The sequence below is a fragment of the Microtus oregoni genome, unplaced genomic scaffold, assembly GCF_018167655.1.
Source record: "Microtus oregoni isolate MIOR12 unplaced genomic scaffold, Mior012 000003F_ref0000135, whole genome shotgun sequence".
NCBI classification, from domain to species: Eukaryota; Metazoa; Chordata; class Mammalia; order Rodentia; family Cricetidae; genus Microtus; species Microtus oregoni.
Genome location: NW_024543062.1, coordinates 21,209,236 through 21,235,861, shown reverse-complemented (window position 1 = coordinate 21,235,861; position 26,626 = coordinate 21,209,236). Strand labels below are relative to the sequence as shown.

The following is a 26,626-nucleotide window of genomic DNA, read 5'->3' as shown; positions in this document are numbered from 1 at the left end:
AGTGGTTAAGAGCACTGACTGCTTTTCCAAGAGCCAGGTTTAATTTTCAGCACCCATCAGTCAGCTCACAATCAACCATAAATTGGAGTTCCAGGGGAATCTACCACCCTCTTCTGGCCTTCACAGGCACTGCATGCACGCAGTTTCCATACATGCATGCAAGCAAAACATCCACACAATAATAAAACAAAAAATCTAAGAAGATAAAATAATTTTATTTTTTTCTTAAAAAAGAGGTTTTTATTTATTTATTTTTATTTTGTGTTTGGGTATTTTGCCTAGAGGTATGTTTGTATACTACGTATATGCAGTGCCCATGCAGGCCAGAAGAGGGCAACAGATCCCCTGGAACCAGAGTTAAAGCCGGTTTTGAGCCTCCATGTGGGTGTGTTAGGAACCCAACCTGGGTCTAGACTCTGGAAGGGCAGCCAGTGCTCTTAACCACTGTCTCTCCAGGCCCGTCCAGTTCTTCTTTCCACATAATAATATATCATAAACTTTGTCTCATCATCAAAAGGTCTTTGAAAAGAATTTCTACTGTAACATGGTTAACTCTTTCACTCACATTTATTACAAATACTGCCCGTCTTGTTGTTTGCCTTCTAATTAAGGTAGAGAATGTGATGATGACATGCAGACCTTAAGTTCTATGCTGAAAAACCAAGTATCTCCTACATGGTTTCTTCCAGAGCTTTTATGTTCATAAAGGCTTTCCCCACCAGAGACAGTTAAAACTTAATATGTAGCTCCCTCTGGTCTAATTATAGCGTTACCCATTACATTTAACCCTTTAATTCATCTGCAGGGCACCGGGTGTGAGGAGACAAATACTAGTACTTAGTTATGAAACCCACGCTCCGTAGTTAAGGAATTCTATGTGAAAGTCACCTGCAGGGCTAACTCAATTATTCCAGACCAGGCTATCCTGGAATTGACAGAGATCTGCCTGCATCTGTCTCTACAGTGGTGAGACTGAAGGCATATACCACCACATTAGGCCAAAATCCAAATACTACATCTTTTTTGCAGGCAGTAAATTTTATGAACAAAACAAAGAAAAACAGGACAAAGAAAATTAAAATTCTATTTGTATTAAAAATAACACAGGAGAAAATATTTAGTTTATGTTAGCACAATAATGAAAATCTATGGCTCAAAGCTGTAAAAAGACATATCTGGAGCAACATATACCAAGATCTGGAACGTGAAAAACATTAAGAAATAAAACAATTGCCTGAAGAGATGGTTAAGTTGTTAAGAGCGCTAGCTGCTCTTCCAGAAGACCAAAGTACAGTGCCAAACACCCACATCGGGCAGCTCCCATCCACCTGCTTCCTTCTGGCCTCTGAGGGCACTACATCCATGTGCACATACCCACACACAGACACAAATATACACTTGATTATGTTTTTAATTTAAAAAAGATGATGGCTGGGTAGTGGTGGTGCATGCCTTAATCCCAGCATTTAGGAGCTTAAGTCAGAAAACAGTATAGGCTACACAGTGAAAGCCTAGCCCTGCTCCAAAACATAAAATCCCATTTTATCTGGCTAGAGCATGTATTAAACATCTTACAGAGCACAGTGTGATTGTAGAACACGGGGAGTGGTTGTATGGGCATTTACTATCCCACACTTTTGCTGCACGGGGGGCTCAAGATTACAATCCGACTACTTGAAGACCAAAGCAGGAAGACTGTCAACAGTTTGAGGTTAGCCTGAGCTACAGCATGAAATCCTATCTCAGACTAACAAAAAGCAATCGGTGGGGTGTGTGTGGAGGTCAGGTGACAATGTGTGGGAGGCTGCTTCTCTCTTTCTGCCATGCTAAGTTCCAGACCTTGGTGACAGGCACCTTTACACACTGAGCTACTTTGTCCCTGCACTTTTCTTTACATTTATGTTTGAAAATGTCAAAAAGACAAGGTGAGGGGTTGTGCGCTGCCCTCTATAATCCCAGTGTGAGACGGGCAGAGAGGGATTCTCAGAGTGAGCTGGCAAGTGTGGATTCAACTGGGAACTCCTGCCTCAATGAATAGGGCGGAGAACAACTGAGGGAGATGCACGTGCACATGCAGACCCATACACATACCAACACAGCAGACATGTGTACATGGGGAAAACATGTTAAGTGGGGATATAACAGATTGCTTTAGTGCTTGTCTAGTGAGCACAGGACACTGGGTTCCATCCCCTCAATACTACAAGTAAATACATAACTGCAAAAAAGAAAAAAGCCAAACTAAATTACTAGGGTATGGGTTGTTGGTCACACACTGTCATCAAATGAGCCTGCATTTTAACATTAAAAGAACAACAGAGTGGGGCTGGAGAGATGGCTCAGCAGTTTAAGAACATTGGCTGCTCTTCCAGGGGACCTGGGTTCAATTCCTACCACCCACATGGCAGCTCACAACTGTCTGTAATTCTAGTTCTAGGGGATCCAACACCCTCACACAGAGTATATACAGGCAAAACACCAGTGTTCAAGAAATAAATAAAAAAAAAAAAAAGAACAGAGTGACACAGCACACGGACGTCACCAGTAAGACAGACAAGAGGAGCAGGCACTAAACTCCTGCAATATAAACTCCCTAACTTCACATGGACAGGACACCATAGGACTTATTAAAAGGAAAAAAGCTCCTAAGTTACATAATTAACATACCTGCTGAGAAAGAAAAAATTCTGCTTGTTTTTGGGACAGAGGACCACTGCAAGATACTTCCTCTTCTCTGGAAAATGAAAGCAAATAAATAAATAAATAAATAAATAAATAAATAAATAAAATAATAGCAAAGAATCACACATGAGTAAAAGAGATAACATTTACAAATCATATAAATTCTTTAAAAGTACAAAGTCAATTATGGCAATGCACTCCTATAATTCAACTACTTAATGAGGCTGAGACAGGAAGTGGCAAGTTCAAGATCAGTGGACTACACATTAAAAAAAAATCAAACATCAGAACGTAATGAAAAGCAGGGACTCACACACACCTACAGATCTAGGTTCAGATTGCATTACAACAGCTGAAACATAAAAGAAACTCAATTATCCACTGACAAACTGTAGATAAGCAACATGGGGTGTACGCATACAATTATTATTCAGCCTTTTAAAAACAGGAGATTCTCAGGCTGCAGAGATTGATCAGTGTTTGGAGCAAGTGTTGTTCTGCAGAAGACCCAAGTTTGATTCCCAGCACCTAGATGGCAGCTCAGAACTATCTGAAGCCCCAGTTTCAGAGGCTCTCTTCCAGACTCTGCCGGCATATATACAACATGAGTGAACCTTCAGAATACCACAGCTCCCTACTCCTAGGACTCTCTAATTTATGCCCCAGTCTTTCTTTCTTTAAAATAGAGTCTTGCCAGGCGGTGGTGGCACACGCCTTTAATCCCAGCACTCAGGAGGCAGAAACAGGGGGATCTCTGAGATCAAGGCTAGCCTAGTCTACAGTGAGCTCCAGGGCAGCCAGGACCACACAGAGAAACACTGTCAAAAAAAGAAAAATAAAACAAAAGAAAAAGCACACAGGGTCTTACTAAATAGCCTAAGCTATCCTGGAACTCAGCGTAGGCAGATCTGGAACTCATAATCCTGCCTCCTTGATCCATTCCTATTCTCTCCCCAGTGAGCATTATGCACACCACCAAACATGGTGTCTGTTTCATTTTTTACCACAGTGACTCTCTTGAAAATTTATCAAAGTTAGTTTAACTTTAGTCACCTCTCCATCATCTGTCCATCCCTACCTAATGACAGGAACATGGGGATTTTCTCCTCTTTGAAAATGAACATAGTGCCTGGCATGCAGGAAACACTCAGTAAACTCTTATGGAATAAGTGAGTTTGGGAAATTGGTATTAAGTTACCACCAAGAAAAGAAACATGAGAATTTCCTCAGATGTTAGGACCTCCCACAAACCCAGGAAAGAAACAGTACAAGTCTCTTGCAGCCCAAGGCTCTCCAGAGGAAGCTCACATGGTGTAATTCTCCAGGCGGGCATTCCTTCTGCACAGCATGAATGCTGCTGCTGAGACAAAAGATGAACCAAACACCAAGCTAAATTTCAGCTGCCTGTTCTGCTACTGCAGTCTTAAAACATTTGAGAAACATTTAATAACTGAACAGTTCAACTTCCAAATGTGTTTGTTTCTTAGGCACAGAAGGTTAAACCTGGAGTCTCAGAAGGCAAGTTCTATTCCACTGGGTTACATCCTCAGCCATCCCTTTCCTAAGTTAACTGGAGCGGGCAGCACTGGCCCACATTTGCAATCTCCACACCTGAAGGCTGATGCAGGACAGTCTGGAGTTTAAGGACAGTCTGGACTATCAGTGGGGTTACCCACAGCTGAAGGCTGATGCAGAATTGTCTGGAGTTTAAGGACAGACAGTCTGGACTATCAGTGGGGTTACCCTTCAAACAGGAGAACCTGGCTGTCAGGTGGGGGGACTTACAAAGCACACAATTACCTCATGTGCTAGTTTCCCCCTTTTTCAGATTTAATACTAATTTACAAGAAAAATAATTTCCCTGTAGAAAGCTAAAAGCACCCCAATAACTACAAGAAAGGGGAGTTTTTCTTGCAATGTAATAAAATAAAATCATAAAAGGGGCAAGGGTAGGGGTTGGAGATATGACTCAGCAGCTAAAATCACTGACTGCTCTTCCAGAGGACCCAGGTTCAATTCCCAGCACCCAAATGGCAGCTCCTAACAGTCTGTAACTCCAGTTCCAGGAGACCTGACACCTTCACACCAATGCACATAAAATAAAAGCTAAATAAAATTTTTTTTTTTTTTAAAAAAAGGGTCGGAGCTGGGCGGTGGTGGCGCACGCCTTTAATCCCAGCACTCAGGAGGCAGAGGCAGGCGGATCTCTGTGAGTTCGAGACCAGCCTGGTCTACAAGAGATAGTTCCAGGACAGGCTCCAAAACCACAGAGAAACCCTGTCTCAAAAAACAAACAAATAAAAAAAAAGGGTCGGGTAGCTACTTGTCTAGCATGCATGAGGTTGTGGATTCTAGCCACCCACTGAAAGAAAAAAGAAACTGCACACACAACACACACACAAAATTAAAATTTTCCTTTTCAAAAGTCAAGAAAGGGCTTCAATTAACCATTCTAAAACAGTAACTGAAGAAAAAGCTCAATGGTAGAGCACCCAAAGAGCAGCACAGGCCCTGGACCCAATCCCCAACAAAAACAGAACAAAAAGCTTCAAATAATCAAATGAGTCAAGAAATACACAAAACTACACACACACACACACACACGTGTGAATGTATGTATAAATGTATTTTTTTTTTTGTAAATTTCTTTCTTTTTCCTTTGAGAGAGTCTCTCTATGTAGTCCTGTCTGTCTTAAAACTAACTCTGTAGATCAGGCTGGCCTCTAATAGAGATCTTCCTGCCTCTGCCTCCTGAGCTTTGGGATAAAAAGTCTTACACCATCATACCCGACCTGGAACAATGTGTGTGAGAGTGTGTATGTGATATGTATATATGTGTTCCTGTTTGAGGACAGACAGGGATGAGTCTAAGCTCAGTGTAGAGCAGATGTCCAAAGAACAGGAAAACTTATGGAAAGCCACTGGACTGTAAGCTAATTTTAAAACATTTTATACAGAGATGTGTATGTGTGGAGAATGCCTGTGTTTTCGGCGGCCCTCAGGAGATTCTCATGAACAGTCAAAAGTTCCCTCATTCTGAAGATTGGTGCTATTGCTTATTAGTGTAGCTGTCCCCACAGGAAAGAACTGCATGCTCAAACTTAGAAATCTGAGAACCAGGGCTCAGAGAAGCTGGAAGAGAAAGACAATTCCCAGGGCAGATCACAATGGGCCACCTTTACACCATGCCTGCTAATACCTCCTCCTAGTCACCACATTCTAAAAGTAAAGAGGATCACCTGACAGAAACTGTGCCCCTATAGCCACTGCCATAAGCCCAAAGGAAGGGAGCCACTGAAACCACACCTTGACCTCACTCTTTCTACCCGTGGACTGTCCACTTGGATTTCCCACCAGCCAACTCCAAACCATAGGGTATGAAGCCTTGGAGCAGTCTGTGAGTCAACCTGGATCCCCAGGGACGGAAAAGGGACAGCCAGCCTGAAGCAAAGCAAACCCGAGCACTTTCAGTGAAGCTGTGCCACAACAGGAAAACCTGACCTACCTTACAGACACATCGAGCTCCTCCTTTTCCATCTGTCGCTCTGCATCCTCCCTGTCCATCTCAGCATCTTCCACTGTCTTCTTCTCTCCATTCTGGAAGTACTGTTGAAGGGCAGTGTACAGCTTAAACACTTGACTGAAAGAAAGCTTACTGTAGGCCAAGATCATGTGACGCAGAAACAGACCTACAAAAGAAGACCACAGACAAGATAAAGGCGTTAGCTGACATCCTAGGACAAGGCAACGACTATGGGCCCAATTCTTTCTCGGAAGAATCCAAAGCGCCTGCAGATGCTGCCCCTCCTCCTGGAGTGTTCCTCCCTCATGCTTTCCGTTCAGAGCTCAGGCCCCTCCCATCTCCATCCTTTCAGGCCTCTATTTTCTTCACAGCTATTCAAACTCTCTAAAGCCATGATATTTACTCTATTTGATTCTAATCGAAACTCAAGAAGTGTTTAAATTAGCTTATTTACTGATTAACTTTTAACCATATGCCACCCCTCCTCCCAGCATAACATAGTCTCTGTGAGACAAAAATCTATATCTACCTCGTATATCCAGGACCTGGGAAACAGGAAATCAATAAACAACTGATTCGAGTAACATAAAAACAACCATGCAACGGAGTCAGAGGGGAGGGACATGGGTACAGTTAGTAGAAAAAGCATCAAAGAAACGCCATGTATGCACGTACTGCAGATACTAAAGTAATAGTGTATTTTTTACTTACCTCGCTTCCTAGGTTTGGCTGGTGACCCTCACTTACAGTTGCACCACACAGGCAAGTGGTCCGCAGGACTGTGGAAAGAGCTGGGAAACCCTAAAGACCCCAGAACCAGACTAACTATTACAGATAAAACAGAGGAGCTTCTCCATAAATTATGGTTAAATATGGATCAAAACAGTAAGACAGCAAATACAAACCATAAGATAGCAATACCCTATTCTGCTTGTTCATGTACACCAAAGGAATGACAGAAGCCCCTCAGAAAGCTGCTCACTTCAATGACAGCGCTCTCTGCTCCTCTGAGAAGTTTCATACCTACTACACTTGTTTTGTGAACCTCTGGTTCAGTTCCAGAAAAAGAATCTGAAAGGTCATCAAAAAATTGTTCCATATCCTTCAATTCGCCTTCAGCCATCAGTTTGATTCTGAATGAGAAAATTGGGATGCATGTTTTAGGAAGGCCCGTTGAACATCTTCCATGTTCCATATTCCTGAATTACCTATAACAGTTCTGATTTCAAAGTTATTTCACGGTTTGTATAAAGCTGCGACTTGTAAAACAAACTTTATATTCCACTTAAAAGGTCACTCCCATATTTCTCCAGAGTATCATACATTGCTCTCTTCCTGGTCATAACATTTGTCAAAGTAAAAATGGAATTATCTAAAACAAAAGGAGGTAATTCCATAAAAAATAATACATCTGGAGGGAAAGAATATATAAACTTTATGTCTAATGCTATCCACTTAAAAAAATTTAAATAGCCGGGCGGTGGTGGCGCACGCCTTTAATCCCAGCACTCGGGAGGCAGAGGCAGGCGGATCTCTGTGAGTTCGAGACCAGCCTGGTCTACAAGAGCTAGTTCCGGGACAGGCTCCAAAACCACAGGGAAACCCTGTCTCGAAAAACAAAAAAAAAAAAAAAAAAAAATTTAAATAAAGGTACTAAGGAAAACAATCCCTCAAATAAGTATAACTTTAGTTCGCCATGGATCCCGCTGGCTTCCAATTTGCTTTACAGCCAAGGAAAACTTTGAACTTCTGTTCTTCCTGCCTCTACCTCCCATTGCTGGGCACAGCCTCGTACTGCTCGCCTAGTCTACTGCTGGGGCTAGAACCAGGTTTTGTGCATGGGAGGGAAGCACTTTGCTGACGAAGCCACACCCCCAGCCCCTAACTCTATCTTGTTAAAAGTCCTAACTTCCACCCACTCCTTTACAATTTTCACCACCCCCTTGTAGAAAGACCGTCTACCTGATCTGCACGGAATTTGCCAGCTGAGGACACGATTCTTCAATCAGCTTGTATAACTTTGACAGTGTAATATCTGGGCCCTGCATAAAGGAGAAACAGGAAGGTTAGAGATAATGGCCAAAGAACTGCAAACAGTCATTCATGGATCATTCCAAACAAGAAATACAGAATCAGGGTTTTCCTGACGACCTACAACACCAAGAACTACTTCACATTTGTGGACTGTTTTAGAAAGAATAAACAGGATTTATAGGACATGGCTCTCCTTCCTTCAGCACTCTGGAAACACGCAACACCGTGCCTGCTCTGAGCCCGTTTCCTTCATTAGTTAAATAGCAACCTTAGCTATCATGGTTACAACCTAGATGAGCTCAAACCATGACACACTGCAGCCGTTTTAGAAAGTTAGCAGTGTTTAAGCCCTTTTCAAACTGCTACTCAACAATAACATGGATTAATATTGAAACTCCCTGGGAAAAAAAAAAAGAAAGAAAACTGGACAGCATGGGGGCTGCCTTTCACTCCATTAGTTGCCTTTGGGTTTTTTCATTTTGTTTTGTTTTTGTTTTGTTTTCAAGACAAGAGTTTCTCTGTTTAACAGCCCTAGAATTTACTTTGTAGACCAGGCCGGCCTTGAACTCACAGAGATCAGCCTGCCTCTGCCTCCCGAGTGCTGGGGTTAATGACCTGCACCATCATGCCTGCCTGGCAACTACATTAATTTTTATTCTATTTGGATGTTTTTACAACAAACTTTGTGGATTAGTGGAAAGATTAAACACGAATTGGGAAAGTCAAATGGTAAGTAAAGGCATTAAAGTCTACTGGAATGTTATTAGATTAATTCTGTGTAAACTTTAAAACTAGTAGGTGTCAGAACCCAAAGAAAAACATATAGGCATCCTCCTGAATATTAACCTTCATCAGGCAATGAAAGGAGACAGAGACAGACACCCACATTGGAGCATCGGACAGAAATCTCAAGGTCCAAATCAGGAGCAGAAGGAGAGAGAGCACAAGCAAGGAACTCAGGACCGCGAGGGGTGCACTCACACACTGAGACAATGGGGATGTTCTATCGGGAACTCACCAAGACCAGCTGGCCTGGGTCTGAAAAAGCCTGGGATAAAACCGGACTCTCTGAACATAGCGGACAATGAGGACTGCTGAGAAGTCAAGAACAATGGCACTGGGTTTTGATCCTACTGCACGTACTGGCTTTGTGGGAGACTAGGCAGTTTGGATGCTCACCTTACTAGACCTGGATGGAGGTGGGTGGTCCTTGGACTTCCCACTGGGCAGGGAACCCTGATAGCTCTTTGGGCTGAGGAAGGAGGGGGACTTGATTGGGGGAGGGGAAGGGAAATGGGAGGCGGTGGCAGGGAGGAGACAGAAATCTTTAATAAATTAATTAATTAATTTAAAAATTAATTAATTAATTAAAAAAACCTTAGTAGGTGTCTGGGCAAAGAATCAAAAAGAATTCCAAACGGCAAAAAAAGAAAAAAACAACCCACCTTTTTTTAAAAAAAAAAAAAAAAAACTGGCAGGCAGGTAAGAGTTAAGCTATTAAAACCACTATTTCTTTTTTAGTTACTAAATTTTAGTATTATGGCTTTTTTTAAAAATATTTATTTATTTATTATGTATACAGTATTCTATCTGTGTGTATGCCTGCAGGCCAGAAGAGGGACCAGACCTCATTACAGATGGTTGTGAGCCACCATGTGGTTGCTGGGAATTGAACTCAGGACCTTTGGAAGAGCAGGCAATGCTCTTAACCACTGAGCCATCTCTCCAGCCCCCAGTATTATGGTTTTTGAGATAATATGCCCTTATAATACTAGAAATATGAATACAGCTGAGAGTTACAAATTATGGAAACCCTTATAAATGCCAATTAGGTCTGAAGAGATGGCTCAGTGGTTAGGAGTACTGACTGATCTTACAGAGGACCTTAGTTCAATTCCCAGCACCCACATGGTGGCTCACAACCATCTGCAACTTCAGTTCCAAGGAAAACCACACCTTCTGATTTCTATATGGGCACGCAGCACACTATACACAGAGGCAGGCAAAACATTCATACATATAAAATAAGTAAGTCTTTTAAAATGAATGCCAATTGTGTCTACCATCTTTCTCACATTACAGAGAGAAAGTCAAGCCTCAAAAGGGTTTGATGAACTCTCTCCAGTCAGTGGAGCTACAATCTAAGTCTGCAAAATAAAACCATCTCCAGTACCCACCACATATAAGTTTGAGCAACACTGATATGTCATGGTTCTATTTACTACAGTCCTTTAGAGGGAAGAGCATCTGCAATTCCTATCCTTGTTCTCCAGAGCTCAAGATTATGTGTACCCCGCTTTCCAGAAGGCCTCCCCCTAGTCACTCAGGTAATACAGGGGCCAATGAGGCCTGCAAAAAGAATGCATGGAAAGCGCCTGCCCATTGCAGGTGCTCAATTAGCGTTAGCGAGAAGCATCCCCGGAACGTTTCCAGGTTCCCCAGAGCAGAGCTGCAGGTGAACCCCGGCCCGAAGGAAGGCCCACGACTGCACCTTCCCCGCCCCCAGGCCTAGGGCGGGGCCGACAGTCGGCGCGCGGAAACGGGCGGGAGAGGATGGACGCCTCTCACCTGCAGCAGTGGCAGGAGCAGCTGGTTGAGCTTCCGCCGCTCCACGAGGCTGACGGCGCCTTCTCCCGTGCGGCTCATCTCGTTCAGCAGCACCAGGACCGCGATCTTATAGGGCGTCACCCAGTCCTTAATGCCAAACAAGTTGGCGTGCACTACCCCGTTGGTCATCATCGTTCCGAAGTAGTGGCTCTCGTGGACGCTGGCAATGACAGGCCTTCAAGGCCTGCCGCGCGCCGCGCCCACGAGCCGCCTTACACCATGACTGCACCCGCCCGGCACCTCGCCCGCCCCGGACTGTTGCCCGCAGAAGCGGTGCTCTGGGCCTGGGAGGCCTTCGACCAATCAGAGACCAGAAAGTAGACTTACAGCCAATCAAAATATCCAGAAGGGGGTGGGACAAACGTAGTGTTACCAGAAATCGGTTCCCTACGGAAACGCTCAACCAAGGTGAACAGGTTCCTAGTCGACGTGGACAGGGATCCGGTAAAAAGGAAGAGACAATGCTTGCGGTCAGCAACAAAGGGAGCAGGCTGCACGTGCATTCATATAATTTGAAAATAGGTCATATTGCATTTTTTCCTTTTGCTGTACTAGAGGTCAAGCGCGAGGCCTCGTCCATGCTAGGGAAACTCTAACAAAGACCTGAAGCTAAGCCCCGCCCCTTTTTGAGACAGAAGCTCAACCTGGCCTCAAACCTTCCTACTCGTCGACGGCTACCACAGTAGCTACGATGATTCGAAAGCTCTACCCTGCCCAAATGACATTTTTAAATGATTGTGTTAAAAACCAATAAAATTAAATTGGGACCTTTAAATTATATTTTCAAACTGAATGTTGTGGGCCCTAACTTTTATACCAGCACTCAGGAGGCACAGGCAGTGGCAGGTGGATCTCTGAAAGTTTGAGACCAGCCTGTTCTACAAAGCCAGTTCCAGGCCAGCCAGGGCTGCATAGGAAGACCCTGCTTTTAAAAAATTCTTTTCACGGGGCTGGAGAGATGGCTCAGTGGTTAAGAGCACTGTCTGCTCTTCCAGAGATCCTGAGTTCAATTCCCAGCAACCACATGGTGGCTCCAAACCATCTGTAAAGAGATCTGGCGCCCTCTGGCGTGTGGAGGCAGAAAGTTGTATACATAATAAATAAATCTTTAAAAAAAATTATTTTCACTCATTCATTATATTAATTTTTACTTTTTTAATATATAGGATGGCACTATGCAGTTTGTAGAATCTGCCTCTGCCTTCCTATTGCTAGGATTAAGATCGTGGGCCACCATACCTGGCCTTATTCTGTTTTTAACGAACAAAAATCAATGTTTTTTCAACATCTCACAAATGCCATTTGCAGACATCTAGGTCAGTTTGTAAGTGCCACACCCTCAGTGAAACAGAAGGTCAGATCACCTCCTTGCGGTATCTGTTTCCTACATAATTAACTACAAAGTCCAAAGTCTGGTGCATGACACCCCTCAAGATCAAACCCCAGCCTGCAATATTTTCAGTCTGACCTTTTACAGTGCCCCTTCTATTTTTCTATATCTATCTCAAGACACTTAGTTCTCTAGAGCTTAAATTATATTATCAGGGCTGGAGAGATGGCCCAGATGTTATGAGTGTTAGGTATTTTCTTAAACGAACCCCTCCTGTTGACCAAGGTTTCTACTCTGCCTGGTCCCACAGCCGTCAGCCATCCAGTCCCAAAGAAATCACACAGAGGTCTATATTAGTTATAAACTGATTGGCCCATTAGCTCAGGCTTCTTATTAGCTCTTATGGCCTGTCACTCTTCTGGCCTCTGAAGGCACCAGACACGCATGTAGAACACAATATACATCCAGGCAAAATACTTATACAAATAAAATAAAAATAAATAGATTTTTTTTCTGTTTTTTTTTTCTCAGCATAAAGATTTATTTGCCCCGTGGGACAGAGGGCAGGGAATTAGAGACAAAGACACAAGGGAGAAGGGGACAGGAACAAGAGAGAGGGAAAGGGGTATTTGTCCCCGAAGGGGACAAAGGACTGCCTCTAGATAGAGACAGAAAAATGACAAATTATAAAGGTAGAAAGGGAAATTCCGTGTTAGAAATTAGTGTTTAATTTTTATTGGACATATTAATTAGGATAGCCAAAGGGGGCTTTAAAATATGGAACGCTTCACGAATTTGCGTGTCATCCTTGCGCAGGGGCCATGCTAATCTTCTCTGTATCGTTCCAATTTTAGTATATGTGCTGCCGAAGCGAGCACATAAATAGATATTTTTAAATAAAATTACTATTAATTATTTGCCATTCTTAGTTGTTTTATATATCTCTTGAAACAAACAAAATGCACCTACCATTCACCTTCTGCTACATGCAAGCCCAGACAGGGTCTGTCTTCTTTGTTTTGTCCATCCTGTTTGTTTACTAAGTGATGTAGGTGTTGGAAAGATTGCCCAGGGGCTAAGAGCACTTACTGCTCTTCCAGAGAGCTGGAGATTGGGCCCCAGTACCCACATCGGGTACCTCCCAAGTCTCTTCCCCAGCTCCAGGAGCTCTGGCTCCCTTTGATGCCCTCTGGCACTGCACACATGCACACACTTTACATAGATCAGCGCTTCTCAGCCTTCTGCCACCTTTTGATCCAGTGCCTCATGTTGTCGAACCCCCAACCATAAAATTATTTTGCTACTTTATAACTGTAATTGTGCTACTGTTGTGAATTATAAGGTAAATATCTGTGTTTTCCTATGGTCTTAGGCAACCCCTGTGGAAAGGTTGTTCAATCCCCTAGGGTTCCCAACCCACAGGTTAAGAACCACCGACACAAACACACACACAAGATAAAAAATTAAAAAGAAAAATAGGGCTGGAGCAATGACTTAGCACTACAAAGCACGTGCTGCTTTTGCAGAGGATACAAGTTCAGGCCCCAGCACCCACAAAGGTGGCTTACAAACATCTGTAACTCTAGTTCCAGGAGCTCCGAAGTCCTCTTCTGATCTCCTTAGGCATCTGGCAAGCAAGAGGTGCACAGATGTACTTGCAGGCAAAACTCTCATATACAGAAAATAAGTGGGCAGTGATAGTGTACGTCTTAAATCCCAGCACTCGGGAGATAGAGATGGGCGAATCTCTGTCTCAAAAAACAAGCAAACGAACAAAAAGAAGGAACTGAAAACCAGTAGACTTTGAAGTTAGTTTTTGAAGTAGGAAATCAGATGCACGATTCATGTGTCTCAGAACACTGTACACCCAGAGCAGAGCTACACCTGCTTTCCCTCTGCTCATCAGACAGTAGCTCTCCAGAGTAACATCTGCAGCTCCCTCCCGTTCCAGATGGGAGAGCCAGCAGTCACAGAGAGCTCTTTTACCTGCTGCTAATCAAACCTAAACCTTCCCAAAGTGACAGCCGCTAAAACAGCGTGTGAGATGTGGATAATTGGAACAAGACAAATATGTAATAAGTAAACCTGTTTTGTGCGCATACATGAATGCCCTTTTAATTTAAAACAAAACAACACAGGGCCAGGTAGAGGTGTCATGCAACTTTAACCCCAGCACTTGGAAGGCAGAGGCAGGAGGATCTCTGTGAGTCTGAGACCAGGCTGGTCTACAGAGAGAATTCCAGGACACTCAGGACTATGCACAGAGAAACCCTGTCTCAAAAAAGAAGAAGAAGAAGAAGAAGAAGAAGAAGAAGAAGAAGAAGAAGAAGAAGAAGAAGAAGGAAAAGAAAAGAAAAGAAAAGAAAAGAAAAGAGCAGGTAGGGGCTGGAGAGATGGCTCAGAGGTTAAGAGTACTGGCTGCTCTTCCAGGAGTCCTGAGTTCAATATCCAAAAACCACATGGTGGCTCACAACCATCTATAACGCCCTCTTCTGGTGAGCAGTAGTACATGTAGGTAGAACACTGTATACATAATAAAATCTTTTTTTTAAAGGAAAAAAACAAATAAATAAATAGTAACATAGAACTTGTGGAATAATGGTACTTGCTATGTAAGCATAAAGACATGTTCATGTATCCATATCCTGGGTATCCATACAACTGGAACAGCTAGACATGGCTGTTCCTGCCTATAATCCCAGCGTTGAGAAGGTCAGATAGGAGCTTGCTGCCATCAAGTTTCCAAAACATTAGCAGATTATCTCTCAAGGAAATAAAGCAGCAAACAATTGAGAAAAATGTCCAATGTCTCTGAACTGCTGCCACACAACACAGAGAAAAGTGTTTGGCTGAGGAGGAAGAAAATATCTCCTATTGAACAAATCTTAACTCTCACACGGAGTCTCATAGCTTAATCAATATGGAAATGTCTGGGTAACTGACTGAATTACTCGGCAAACGACCATTAACCTGAAGAGCATGGCCAAGCATTTCCATACCCAAAGTACCAGACCAGCTTCTCCAACTCGGTTGACCTCATTCCTTGGAGAAGGAATTTCTCATTGCTTTTTCTCCTTCCAAATTAGAGCTCACTAATGCAGCTGGAGGGAGTGATAGACACATTGATTAATTTCTAATGCAAAATCCACTTGCTTGCTTGTACCCACTTTCTATATCTCACAGTGCCAGTCAGCGAGACAATTCACTTTCTTTTTTCTTTTTTTTTTTTTTTTTTTAGGTTTTTCGATACAGGGTTTCTCTGTGGCTTTGGAGCCTGTCCTGGAACTAGCTCTGTAGACCAGGCTGGGCTCGAACTCACAGAGATCTGCCTGCCTCTGCCTCCTGAGTGCTGGGATTAAAGGCGTGCACCACCATCGCTCGGCGACAATTCACTTTCTGTAATTTTCATGGCCATGACTGTATTTTATACTCATCGATTTCTTTGTTCTCTTTCCTTTTGTCTGGAAATGAAGTCTCACTATATGACCTAGGCTCTAGTAAACTGGTAGCAATCTGTCTCAGAACTACAGGCATGGGGGAAGCACCAGCTATACTCGCCTGTTGCACTCTTGGCTGGTATGCTGACTTATGCTCAATATTTGGCTTGCTGGCATTTTCCAATAGAAGTAAAGAAAATTACTTTTCTTAAAGTTTCAAAAACTTTTAAAAAGTTCCTTTTATTATACTTTGCTTTGCGATATGGCATGGAGTTATAGCCTGTGTGGGCTCTGATTTAAAGGTACCTTTCTGTTCTATTTTCTCTGGTTTATTTTAGCTCCCTGACTGTTAGACCAGATAGTCTACGTCCATCTTGATGAAGGCCTTTTGGGGTAATGTTGTGACAAATGGGTCTGACTTGCTATACCTCCATGAAAATAAAAACTAGCTCTGTTTGCAATCTCCCCCAGATCTTCAGAGGAGTAAATGCCTTTTATACCTAAGACCGTAATGACAGGGTTAAAACATAAGGATGTTTGACTTTTTTGTGTATTTTCTCTCTCTTCCACCTTCTTCTTCACTCAAGATAGTTTACTTACTATCTAAGAACATTGGAAGCGTAGTTATCTTAGCCAGCTCTTGTAAGACTGTAACATTTTATAACTCTCTGTTTCTTGTGGGTGGAAGAAAAAAACACTCAAAAGAGCCTGTAGGAAGAAACAAAGGGTAATAGAGTATGCCTAAACTTTTTGTAACAGACAAAACTTTATTGTTTAACAATATGTAGAACTGGGAGATAGTTTGCTTGCAAGTGTTTGCCTTCTAAGCCTGAGTATCTGTGCTGGACGCCTAGGATCACCATTAAAAGCAAAAGAAAACAAGCAAACAAAAAATAGCCAGCTGAGGCTACATAGTGAGACTCTTTCAAGAAAACAAACAAAAACAACAACAGACTGGGTCGGCAAGATTGCTCCATGGATAAAGGTATTTTTAGCCAAACCTGAAGACTTGAGTTTGGTCCTTGGGATCCACATGGTGAAAGAAAAAAATCAATCTCGTTGAGCTGTCCTCTGACTGCATGTATATGCCATGGCATGGGCACACACATACATACACACAGAAAATAAAACATTAAAATCAACTAGGGAAAAAATAATAAAAAAAATAAAAATCAACTAGGGGATGGAGAAATGACTGAGCAGTTAAAAGCACTAGTTGCTCTTCTGGAGAACCCAAGTAGTAGTAGTACAAACCTGATGTGGGATGTCCTTCTGTATATGCGTTGCTTTTATTGGTTGCTGAATAAAGCTGTTTCAGTCAATGACTTAGCAGAGCAAAGTGAGGCGGGAAATTTGAATACAGTTATAGAGAGAGTAGATGGAGTCAGGGAGACGCCATGTGACTGCCAAAGGAGGAAGACACTGGAAACTTACCAGTAGGCAACAGTTTCGCGGAGATACACAGATTAATAGAAATGGGTTAACTGGAGATGTAAGAGCTACCTAGGAATGCACCCAAGTTATTGGCCAAAAGGTGTGGTAATTAATATAGTTTTTGTGTGATTATTTGGGTCTGGGCTGCCAGAAACAAAGGAGCCGTCTTCTTTAACAAATGGCACCAATGTGAGCAACTGCATCCACATAAAACCTGAGAGAACTTGGGAAGAAATTCTAGACACAAAAGAACAGAGTCAAGCATGGCTTCTTGGTAGCAGCATTTTCTCAGGTGGCTCTGTTTCTTAAAAGACTTTGCATCTCCTTTAAGAAAAGGCTTCCTGACTTGGCATTATCAGCAAAAACTGCGATTCCTTTAAGAGACGGCTTCCTGGTTTGGGCTGCTGGCACAGATGGTTCTGGCTCTTTTTGGAGGTCCTTTTTTTTTTTTGGTTTTTCGAGACAGGGTTTCTCTGTGGTTTTGGAGCCTGTCCTGGAACTAGCTCTTGTAGACCAGGCTGGTCTTGAACTCACAGAGATCCGCCTGCCTCTGCCTCCCGAGTGCTGGGATTAAAGGCGTGTGCCACCACCGCCCGGCTTTTGGAGGTCCTTCTATAGAGCACTTATGTTTTGTAACCAGAATGCTATAAGTTGCTTAATGGCGACATAGACCCACCCGCTGTGTCCCTGGAGCTGGGGCAGTAAGCATGACTCACACGTACCTCCACTACCTCTGCTATATCAAGAGCCAGCATCCAGGGCCACTGTGACCAAGCTGTTTACAATTTTACAAGCTCTCCTGGTCAGAAAATGATTACAGATATGCTATAAAGACAGATTCAGACAGAAATAAACTTCTGAATGGGTCATAGTGTGTTTTAAAAATGTACATATACTTGGGAGAGAGAAGAAAAAGAGTATAGACAGTTATAAAAGGAAATATTTATTTATTTATTTATTATGTATGCAATATTCTATCTTTGTGTATGCCTGCAGGCCAGGAGAGGGCACCAGACCTCATTACAGATGGTTGTGAGCCACCATGTGGTTGCTGGGAATTGAACTCAGGACCTTTGGAAGAGCAGGCAATGCTCTTAACCTCTGAGCCATCTCTCCAGCCCCCAAGGAAATATTTTTAAAAAACAAAACAAAGTCTTTAGAGAGACAGTAAAAGTAATATACTATAAAAGAGTACAGACAGTCATAGATTAAAGGAGTAAAAAATAAATAAGCCATGTAAAGATGGAATATACACAGAAAGTCTGTATTATGTATATTATTGTGTTTTCTTTGAATTTTTTGACTGCAGAGAGACATTTGATTCTGGGAGCTGCTAAGCTAAACCAACACATATATTTTAAAGGTATCTTGACTTTAAAATTTGAGTCTAAGGATATGTTACTTTGGAAAAGAGATTCTGCTTTTGTTTCCACAGAAGATGAGAACCTATGAATTCCTTCCAAGTTAATATTGTTTCATGGAACAAGACCACCCAGAAAGGTTTCCATGTATCCTAAAAATACTTCACCCAAAAAACATCAGGAAGCAGTCTGGAGAAAACACCCAAATTCCCAAAATGATTGTTTATAAATGTTTACTTTCATTTTGAAAGGGTTGGTTATAAATGATTAATGGTCAAAGTCGGTTTCTAAAAAAAATTAAAAATATAAGGGGGATATGATATAGAGATAAATACTTTGCATTGGTATGGATCTTGGTCTATTGATACAAATTTGAGGTTGATTTTGTTATACTGTGTATATGTATTTCTGCTCTTCTTTAAGGTATTATATTTATACAGCTCATTTAAAAATGTAATATATAATTAACAATTACAGATTAATAGTCATTTATAGTAGTCAAACTTGTAGTCATGTTTGTTAGGTTTTCTAGATATACAGAGATATATTTCAGATAGATAATCTTCAACACTTCAAAGGCCCACCAAATACGGCATTTAAAAGGTTTTAAGAACTTAGACTTTTCTCAACAGTGAGACATGTCTGCTTCTGGCAGCACCAATTACTTCAGAGAGGTTGATAGGCATTGAAGAAACTCGATATGGAATTCGCCTTCAATTTTACAAGGCTACCCATTTGGGCAAGAAACTGCTGTTGCTTGGACTGCTTGATGGTATGCTGTATAAACTAGACATGCAGGACCCACAGAAAATGACTGCTCAATTTTCCAAAAGAAGATGAAATAGCCCTTCAGGGTTCCTGCTTCATGAAAGAAACTGCCAGACATTCTGCTGGACACAGAAGAAAGCAACTGATGTACTTTGCCAGTACAAGGCAGAACAGATCTTCAAATTTCCTGCTTACTGAAAGGTCTGCCAAATATTATGGACCTGTAGGCTGAAGATGGATGCAGAAGATCTTTGTTACAGAAGATCAAAGTTACAGAAGAACGTTGGGTGACTGCAAGCAGTGGGATGTCTCTGTCATTTTTAGAACTTTGGAAGTTGTTTACAATGCACTTCCTGTTTTCTTAGATAATATATCCTTCTGGGGTCTTTGATAGAGTTGAAGACTAGATAGTTATAGTTTTCCTTAGTTATGATAAAAGATAGAGTAGATATAAATATTGTAACTGTAATTCTTGCTTGATACCTGTTTTGTTATATGTAATTTTACTATGTAAAAGTAAAAATCTTCCTTTTTATTTAGACAGAAAGGAGGAGATGATATAGGATTCCTTCTGTACATGTGTTCTTTTTTTGGTTGATGAATAAAGCTGTTTCAACCAATGGCTTAGCAGAGCAAAGTCAGGTGGGAAATCCAAACCGAGATATATAGAGAAAGTAGGTGAGATCAGAGAGACGCCATGTAGCTGCCAAAGGAAGAAGATGCCAGAAAATTACTAGTAGGCCACAGCCTTGTGGTCATACACAGATTAATAAAAATGAGTTAATTTAGGATATAAGAGCTAGCTAGGAGTACGCCTAAGCTATTGGCCAAGCAGTGTTGTGATTAATATAGTTTCTGTGTGATTATTTGGATCTGGGCAACCAGGAAATGAAAGAACAGTCTCCATTTACACAAACCTTTAACCCCAGTACTAGGGAGGCAGAGGCAGTTGGATTTCTGGGGCCAGCTTGATCTACAAAGCGAGTTCCAGGACAGCCAGGGCTGATACACAGAGAAATCCTGTCTTGAAAAACAAAACAAACCAAAAAAAAAAATGACCCCTATTTCTATTTACTGTGAGTACACAGTAATGCCTAATTTTTGAAAACTAATTACACTATTAATCTTCAAATTTGCTGTGCTTGCTTCTATGCACATCAGGCTAGATAGTCCACATGGAAGCATGAGCATGCACAGGCCCTTGAGTGGACATGTGCCATTTCTGGGAAGATCTGGAGGCTAAATATTGCTTTCTACAAATGGTGGCCCCTTGCTTTAAGAACAAATGTATATTGAAGTTACTATGATTTATTTGGCATTTTTAGGAAGCAATCTGATACTAAGCATTTTTTTTTGTTTTGATTTGTTTTGGTTTTGGTTGTTTTTTTGAAACAGGGTTTCTCTATAGCTTTGCAGCCTATCCTGGAACTAGGCTCTGTAAACCAGGCTGGCCTCCAACTCACAGAGATCTACCTGCCTTTGTCTCCTGAGTGCTGGAATTAGAGGCGTGTTGCCATCACCACCAAGACTGATGCTAACCATTTTTAAATGCTCATACTAGGGGCTGGAGAGATGGCTCAGTGGTTAAGAACATTGGCTGCTCTTCCAAAGGTCCTGAGTTCAATTCCCGACAACCACATGGTGGCTCACAACCATCTGTAAAGAGGTCTGGTGCCCTCTTCTGGCCTGCAGACATGCACACAGACAGAATATTGCATACATAATAAATAAATAAATAAATATTTTAAAAAAATAAATGGTTATACTAGAAAATTTGTACTGTAAATCTTAATTTAGGAACATATATTAAGATTACAGTTTGGTCAAGGAAGACCACCTGAGAAATCTCCAGTAGGAACAGATGGCCTGGATGTCTGAGTTCTACATCCAGAACAGATTTAAGACTGCTGCCTGACCTCCTGGATATTAACCTTCATCAGGCAATGAAAGGAGACAGAGACAGACACCCACATTGGAGCACCAGACAGAAATCCCAAGGTCCAAATCAGGAGCAGAAGGAGAGAGAGCACAAGCAAGGAACTCAGGACCGCGAGGGGTGCACTCACACACTGAGACAATGGGGATGTTCTATCGGGAACTCACCAAGACCAGCTGGCCTGGGTCTGAAAAAGCCTGGGATAAAACCGGACTCTCTGAACACAGCAGACAATGAGGACTGCTGAGAAGTCAAGAACAATGGCACTGGGTTTTGATCCTACTGCACGTACTGGCTTTGTGGGAGACTAGGCAGTTTGGATGCTCACCTTACTAGACCTGGATGGAGGTGGGTGGTCCTTGGACTTCCCACTGGGCAGGGAACCCTGATTGCTCTTTGGGCTGACGAGGGAGGGGGACTTGATTGGGGGAGGGGGAGGGAAATGGGAGGTGGTGGAGGGGAGGAGGCAGAAATCTTTAATAAATAAAAAAAAAAAAGACTGCTGCCTGAAATGATCAAGACTCACAGGATGCTCCAGGCAGAACTTGATCATAATTCTAAATTTTCTTTAGGTTCCCATAAGATTATCAGCGCCCAAACCAGCAGGAAGTAGCCTGGAAAACTATACCCACATTCCCAAAATATGGACTATTGCTGCTCTTGTTTTATTAAAAAAAAAAAAAAAGAGGGGGGATGGAAATGGTGCAGGACAATTCTGTATTCTGTCAATTATGTTTTAAATAAACAATGATTGGCCAGTAGGCAGGCAGGAAGTATAGGCAGGGCAACCAGACAGGAAGTAGAGGCAGGGCAATGAGAACAGGAGTATTCTGGGAAGAAGGAAGCTCTTTCCCCAATCCTGTCTAGACACCGAAGAAGCAGGATGTGACCTGCCCCGCTGAAAAAGGTACTGAGTCATGTGGCTAACATAGATAAGAATAATGGGATAATGTAATTTACAAGAGTTAATAAGAAGCCTGAGCTAATGGGCCAATCAGTTTATCATTATAAAAAAGATTACAGTATGGGTGTAAACTAGTGGTAGTGAGAGACTGGGGCTGGTTACACGGATCCTTTATGGCCCTATTCATGAGCCTTTCCTTAAAGCTTTGAAAACTGAAAGATTATCTTGTTTCATTTCCCATAATTTTGTTTTTAAATGAATAAATCTGAGCCCTACTAGTGGCTTATGTTGAATATCTGCATTTGAGTTAAATACAGTTAAAAATTTTTAAAAATTATCCAGGTATGGTGGCATATACCTTTAATCCCAGCACTCAGGAGGCAAAGGCAGGTGGATCTCAGTGAGTTCAAGGCCAGCCTGGTCTACAAAGTGAGTTCCAGGACAGCCAAAGATACAAAGAGAAATCCTGTCTCAATAAATAAATAAATAAAGTTAAATAGCTCAAACTAATTAGTTAACTAAAACACCCCTATTTTTATTAAAAGTCAGGGGACATCTCCCTGGACACCTGGGAACCCCTCTAGGGTCAAGTCTCTTGCCAACTCTAAAATTGGCTCCCTTAATTAAGATATATACTTCCCTGCTCCCATATCTACCCTTCCTTTATCCCAACCATCCCATTCCCCCAGGTTCTTCCCACCCTCCCCTTCTCACTCTTCTCTCCTCATCTCCCCTTTCCCCCATCCCACCCCACCCCCAGTTCCCAGTTTTTTGCCCAGCAATCTTGTCTACTTACAATATCCAGGAGGATAACTATGTGTTTTTCTTTGGGTTCACCTTCTTATTTAGCTTCTTTAGGATCATGAATTATAGGCTCACTGTCCTTTATTTATGGCTAGAAACCAATTATGAGTGAGTACATCCCATGTTCATCTTTTTGGGTCTGGCTTACCTCACTCAGGATAGTGTTTTCTATTTCCATCCATTTGCATGCAAAATTCAAGATGTCATTGTTTTTTACCACTGAGTAATACTCTAATATGTATATATTCCACACTTTCTTTATCCATTCTTCCATTGAATGGCATCTAGGCTGTTTCCAGGTTCTGGCTATTACAAATAATGCTGCTATGAACATAGTTGAACAAATGCTTTTGTAATATGATAGGGCATCTCTTGGGTATATTCCCAAGAGTGGTATTGCTGGGTCCTGGGGTAGGTTGATCCCGAATTTCCTGAGAAATCGCTAGTTCCTTGGGCAGTTGAGGAAAGGGAGCCTGAAATGGCCCTACCCTATAGTCATACTGATGAATATCTTGCATATCATCATAGAACCTTCATCTGGCAATCAAAGGAGATAGAGATAGAGACCCACATTGGAGCACCGGACTGCGCTTCCATGGTCCAAATGAGGAGCAGAAAGAGGGAGAACATGAGCAAGGAAGTCAGGACCGCGAGGGGTGCACCCACACACTGAGACAATGGGGCTGATCTATTGGGAACTCACCAAGGCCAGCTGGCCTGGGTCTAAAAAAGCATGGGATAAAACTGGACTCTCTGAACATGGCGGACAATGAGGGCTGCTGAGAAGCCAAGAACAATGGCACTGGGTTTTGATCCTACTGCACGTACTGGCTTTGTGGGAGCCTAGGCTGTTTGGATGCTCACCTTCCTAGACCTGGATGGAGGGGGGAGGACCTTGGACTTCCCACAGGACAGGGAACCCTGACTGCTCTTCGGGCTGGAGAGGGAGGGGGAGTGGAGCAGGGGAGGGGGAGGGAAATGGGAGACGGAGGTGGGGAGGAGGCAGAAATTTTTAATAATAATAATAAAAAAGTCAGGTTATACTGGGTCCTTAGTGTAAATCCTATTTTTCTTCTATGTGCATTGGTGTTTTGCCCATAGGTATGTCTATGTGAGGGTATCAGATCCCCTGGAACTGGAATTATAGAAAGGTGTGAGCTGCCATGTGATCCTGGGAACTGAACCCATGGTCCTCTGGAAGAACAGCCAGTGCTCTTAACTGCTGAGCCATCTCTCGGTCCCATAAAGCCTAATTTTGAGGACTGTTTAACCAGTTCATTTTTTGACAGGTTTCTCTGTGCAGCCTGGCTGTCCTAGAGCTCAGTTACTTTGTAGACCACCTGCCTCTACCTGCCTCCTGCTGAGATGAGAGGCATGTACCATCATGTCCGGCTAATCAGTTCTTGTCAGGCCAAATTTACTAAAACAGTTTCATGTCTCCCAGGAAAAGCACCAGAACCCTTGCTTCTCACAGGTTCTGAAGTCACTGGGTGTTCTTTATTTAATGTTAAAACTGGACATTTTTCAATCCTTAAGTGTCTTTCTGTTTTTTTTAAAAGGTTTCTTTTATTTATCTCTATAAGCGATTGCCTGTACTTCTGTGCACCACCTGCATACCTGGTGCCCAGGGAGACCAGAAAAGGGCATCAGATCCTCTGTCTAAGTTAGAGAAAGTTGTGAACTGCTGTGTGGGTGCTGAAAACTGATCCGGGGACCCCCAGAAGAGCAGCCAGTGCTCTCAGCTGCCGAGACATCTCTCCAGCCCCTAATTTCAGTCTCTTAGTGCTCTCCTACCACAAATCAATTAAATTGCCAGGGAAACTGTTTAACTCTCTGGCTCTTCAAAGTCTTTTTTTTTAATATTTATTATTTATTATGTATACAATAGTCTATCTGTGTGTATGCACTTCAGAAGAGAGCACCAGACCTTATTACAGATGGTTGTGAGCCACCATGTGGTTGCTGGGAATTGAACTCAGGACCTTTGGAAGAGCAGGCAATGCTCTTAACCACTGAGCCATCTCTCCAGCCCTCTTCAAAGTCTTTGAGAGGTATTTTATCTAATTTGTGTGGAGAATTCATTAATAAAAGAATTATTTTTTGTCGTTACCAGGAATTGATCCTAGGACTTCATCTAGACTAGGTAGGCACTCTACCCCTGAGCTATATCCAAGGAAGAATGGCATTTAGTATGTATACATAGATATAAATATGTGTATACGTGTGTGTACATATAATACATATGTGTATATGTATGTTTACGTGTACTTATGCATACCGTTCATACTCCCTATGTTGATGAACACACACATGAACAATGTCATCAAAAATACTTCAGCTTCTTCTCTGGGAAAACACCAAATGGCAGATGACCCTGGTGCAGTGGGAGGTACCGGAAGCCCAGGATTAGGCTCTCATGGAGACTTCTGTGGAGGATTCATCAGCAAACTTAGGGACTGAGATTATCATTGTGGTCATGGTCAAGGCTGTGGGGCTCGTGGAGGTGCCAGGTCAAGGAGTGGATCCCTGTCACTGAGCTGAGATGTCTGGTTAAGGACATGAAGAGCAGTCCCTGGAGGAGATCGACCTCATTGCCCATTAAGGAATCCGAGATTATTGATTTTTCCTGGGTGCATCCCTAAAGGATGAGATTCTAAAGCTCATTCCAGTGCAGAATCAGATTCGGTACAAGGCTCTTGTCGCTGTTGGGGACTACAATGGTCATGTTGGTTTCTGTGTTAAGGGCTCCAAGGAGGTATCCACTGCCATCCAAGCGGCCATCACTCTCCATTATCCCTGTGTGGAGAGGTTACTGGGGGAACAAGATTGGCAAGCCCCACACTGTTCCATGAAAAGTGACAGGCTGCTGTGGCTCTGTGCTAATGCACCCCATTTCTGTCCCAGAGGCACTGGCAGCACCTCTGCGCCTGTGCCCACGAAGCTTTCTCTAATGACCTGTATTGGTGACTGCTACACATCAGCCAGGGGCTGCACTGCCATCCCTGGCAACATTGCCAAAGCCACCTTTGACACCATCTCCAAGACCTACAGCTCCCTGACTCCCAGACCTCTGGAAAGAGACTGTGTTCACCAAGTCAGGAATTCGCTGACCATCTTGTGAAAACCCACACCAGATCTTTATACAACAACTCTGGCTGTCCTGGAACTAGCTCTGTAGACCAGGCTGGCCTCGAGTTCATAGAGATCTGCCTGCCTCTGCCTCCCAAGTGCTGGGATTAAAGGTGTGTGCCACCACTGTCTAGACATTTTATCTATACAAGAAAAATAAAATGAATTAAGTCTGTTAAAAATATTTAAAATATTTAAAAATAAATTAAGTCTCTTAAAAAGCATTTCAGGGCTGAAGAGATTTCTCAGAGATTAAAAGCACTGACTGCTCTTGCAGGGGTACTGAGTTCAATTTCGAGCAACCAACTGGTGGCTCACAACCATCTGTAATGAGATTTGGCGCTCTCTCGTAGCCTGCAAGCATACACGTAGTCAGAACACTATACAACATAAAGCTTTTGAAGCCGGGTGGTGGTGGCGCACACCTTTAATCCCAGCACTTGGGAGGCAGAGGCAGGCGGATCTCTATGAGCTCGAGACCAGCCTGGTCTACAAGAGCTAGTTCCAGGACAGGCTACAAAAAACCACAGAGAAACCCTGCCTCAAAAAACCAAAAATAAATAAATAAATAAATAAATAAATAAAGCTTTTGTTTTGGTTTTCTCAAGGCAGGGTTTCTCTGTAGCTTTGGAGCTTGTTCTGGAACTCGCTTTGTAGACCACGCTGGCCTCGAACTC

At 42.6% G+C, this 26,626-nt stretch overlaps 1 protein-coding gene and 1 non-coding gene across 3 annotated transcripts in view; both read right to left on the bottom strand.

Moving 5' to 3' along the window:
• The window catches only part of Anapc5 (anaphase promoting complex subunit 5), a 32,047-nt gene extending 20,928 nt beyond the window's left edge, over positions 1-11,119 (bottom strand). For both annotated transcript variants that reach the window (XM_041648208.1, XM_041648209.1), the window contains exons 1-5: positions 10,808-11,119; positions 8,168-8,247; positions 7,229-7,338; positions 6,188-6,371; positions 2,668-2,734 (exon numbers count right to left, since the gene is read on the bottom strand). In XM_041648208.1, the coding sequence (XP_041504142.1) occupies positions 2,668-2,734; positions 6,188-6,371; positions 7,229-7,338; positions 8,168-8,247; positions 10,808-10,978 (612 nt within the window). In that variant the 5' untranslated portion in view covers positions 10,979-11,119. The remainder of the gene's footprint in view (positions 1-2,667; positions 2,735-6,187; positions 6,372-7,228; positions 7,339-8,167; positions 8,248-10,807) is intronic.
• A 1,828-nt stretch (positions 11,120-12,947) lies between these two features.
• LOC121446652 lies at positions 12,948-13,054 on the bottom strand. Its single transcript, XR_005974087.1, has one exon. It is a non-coding gene; the product is annotated as a U6 spliceosomal RNA (small nuclear RNA).
• Between the last annotated feature and the right edge of the window lie 13,572 nt (positions 13,055-26,626).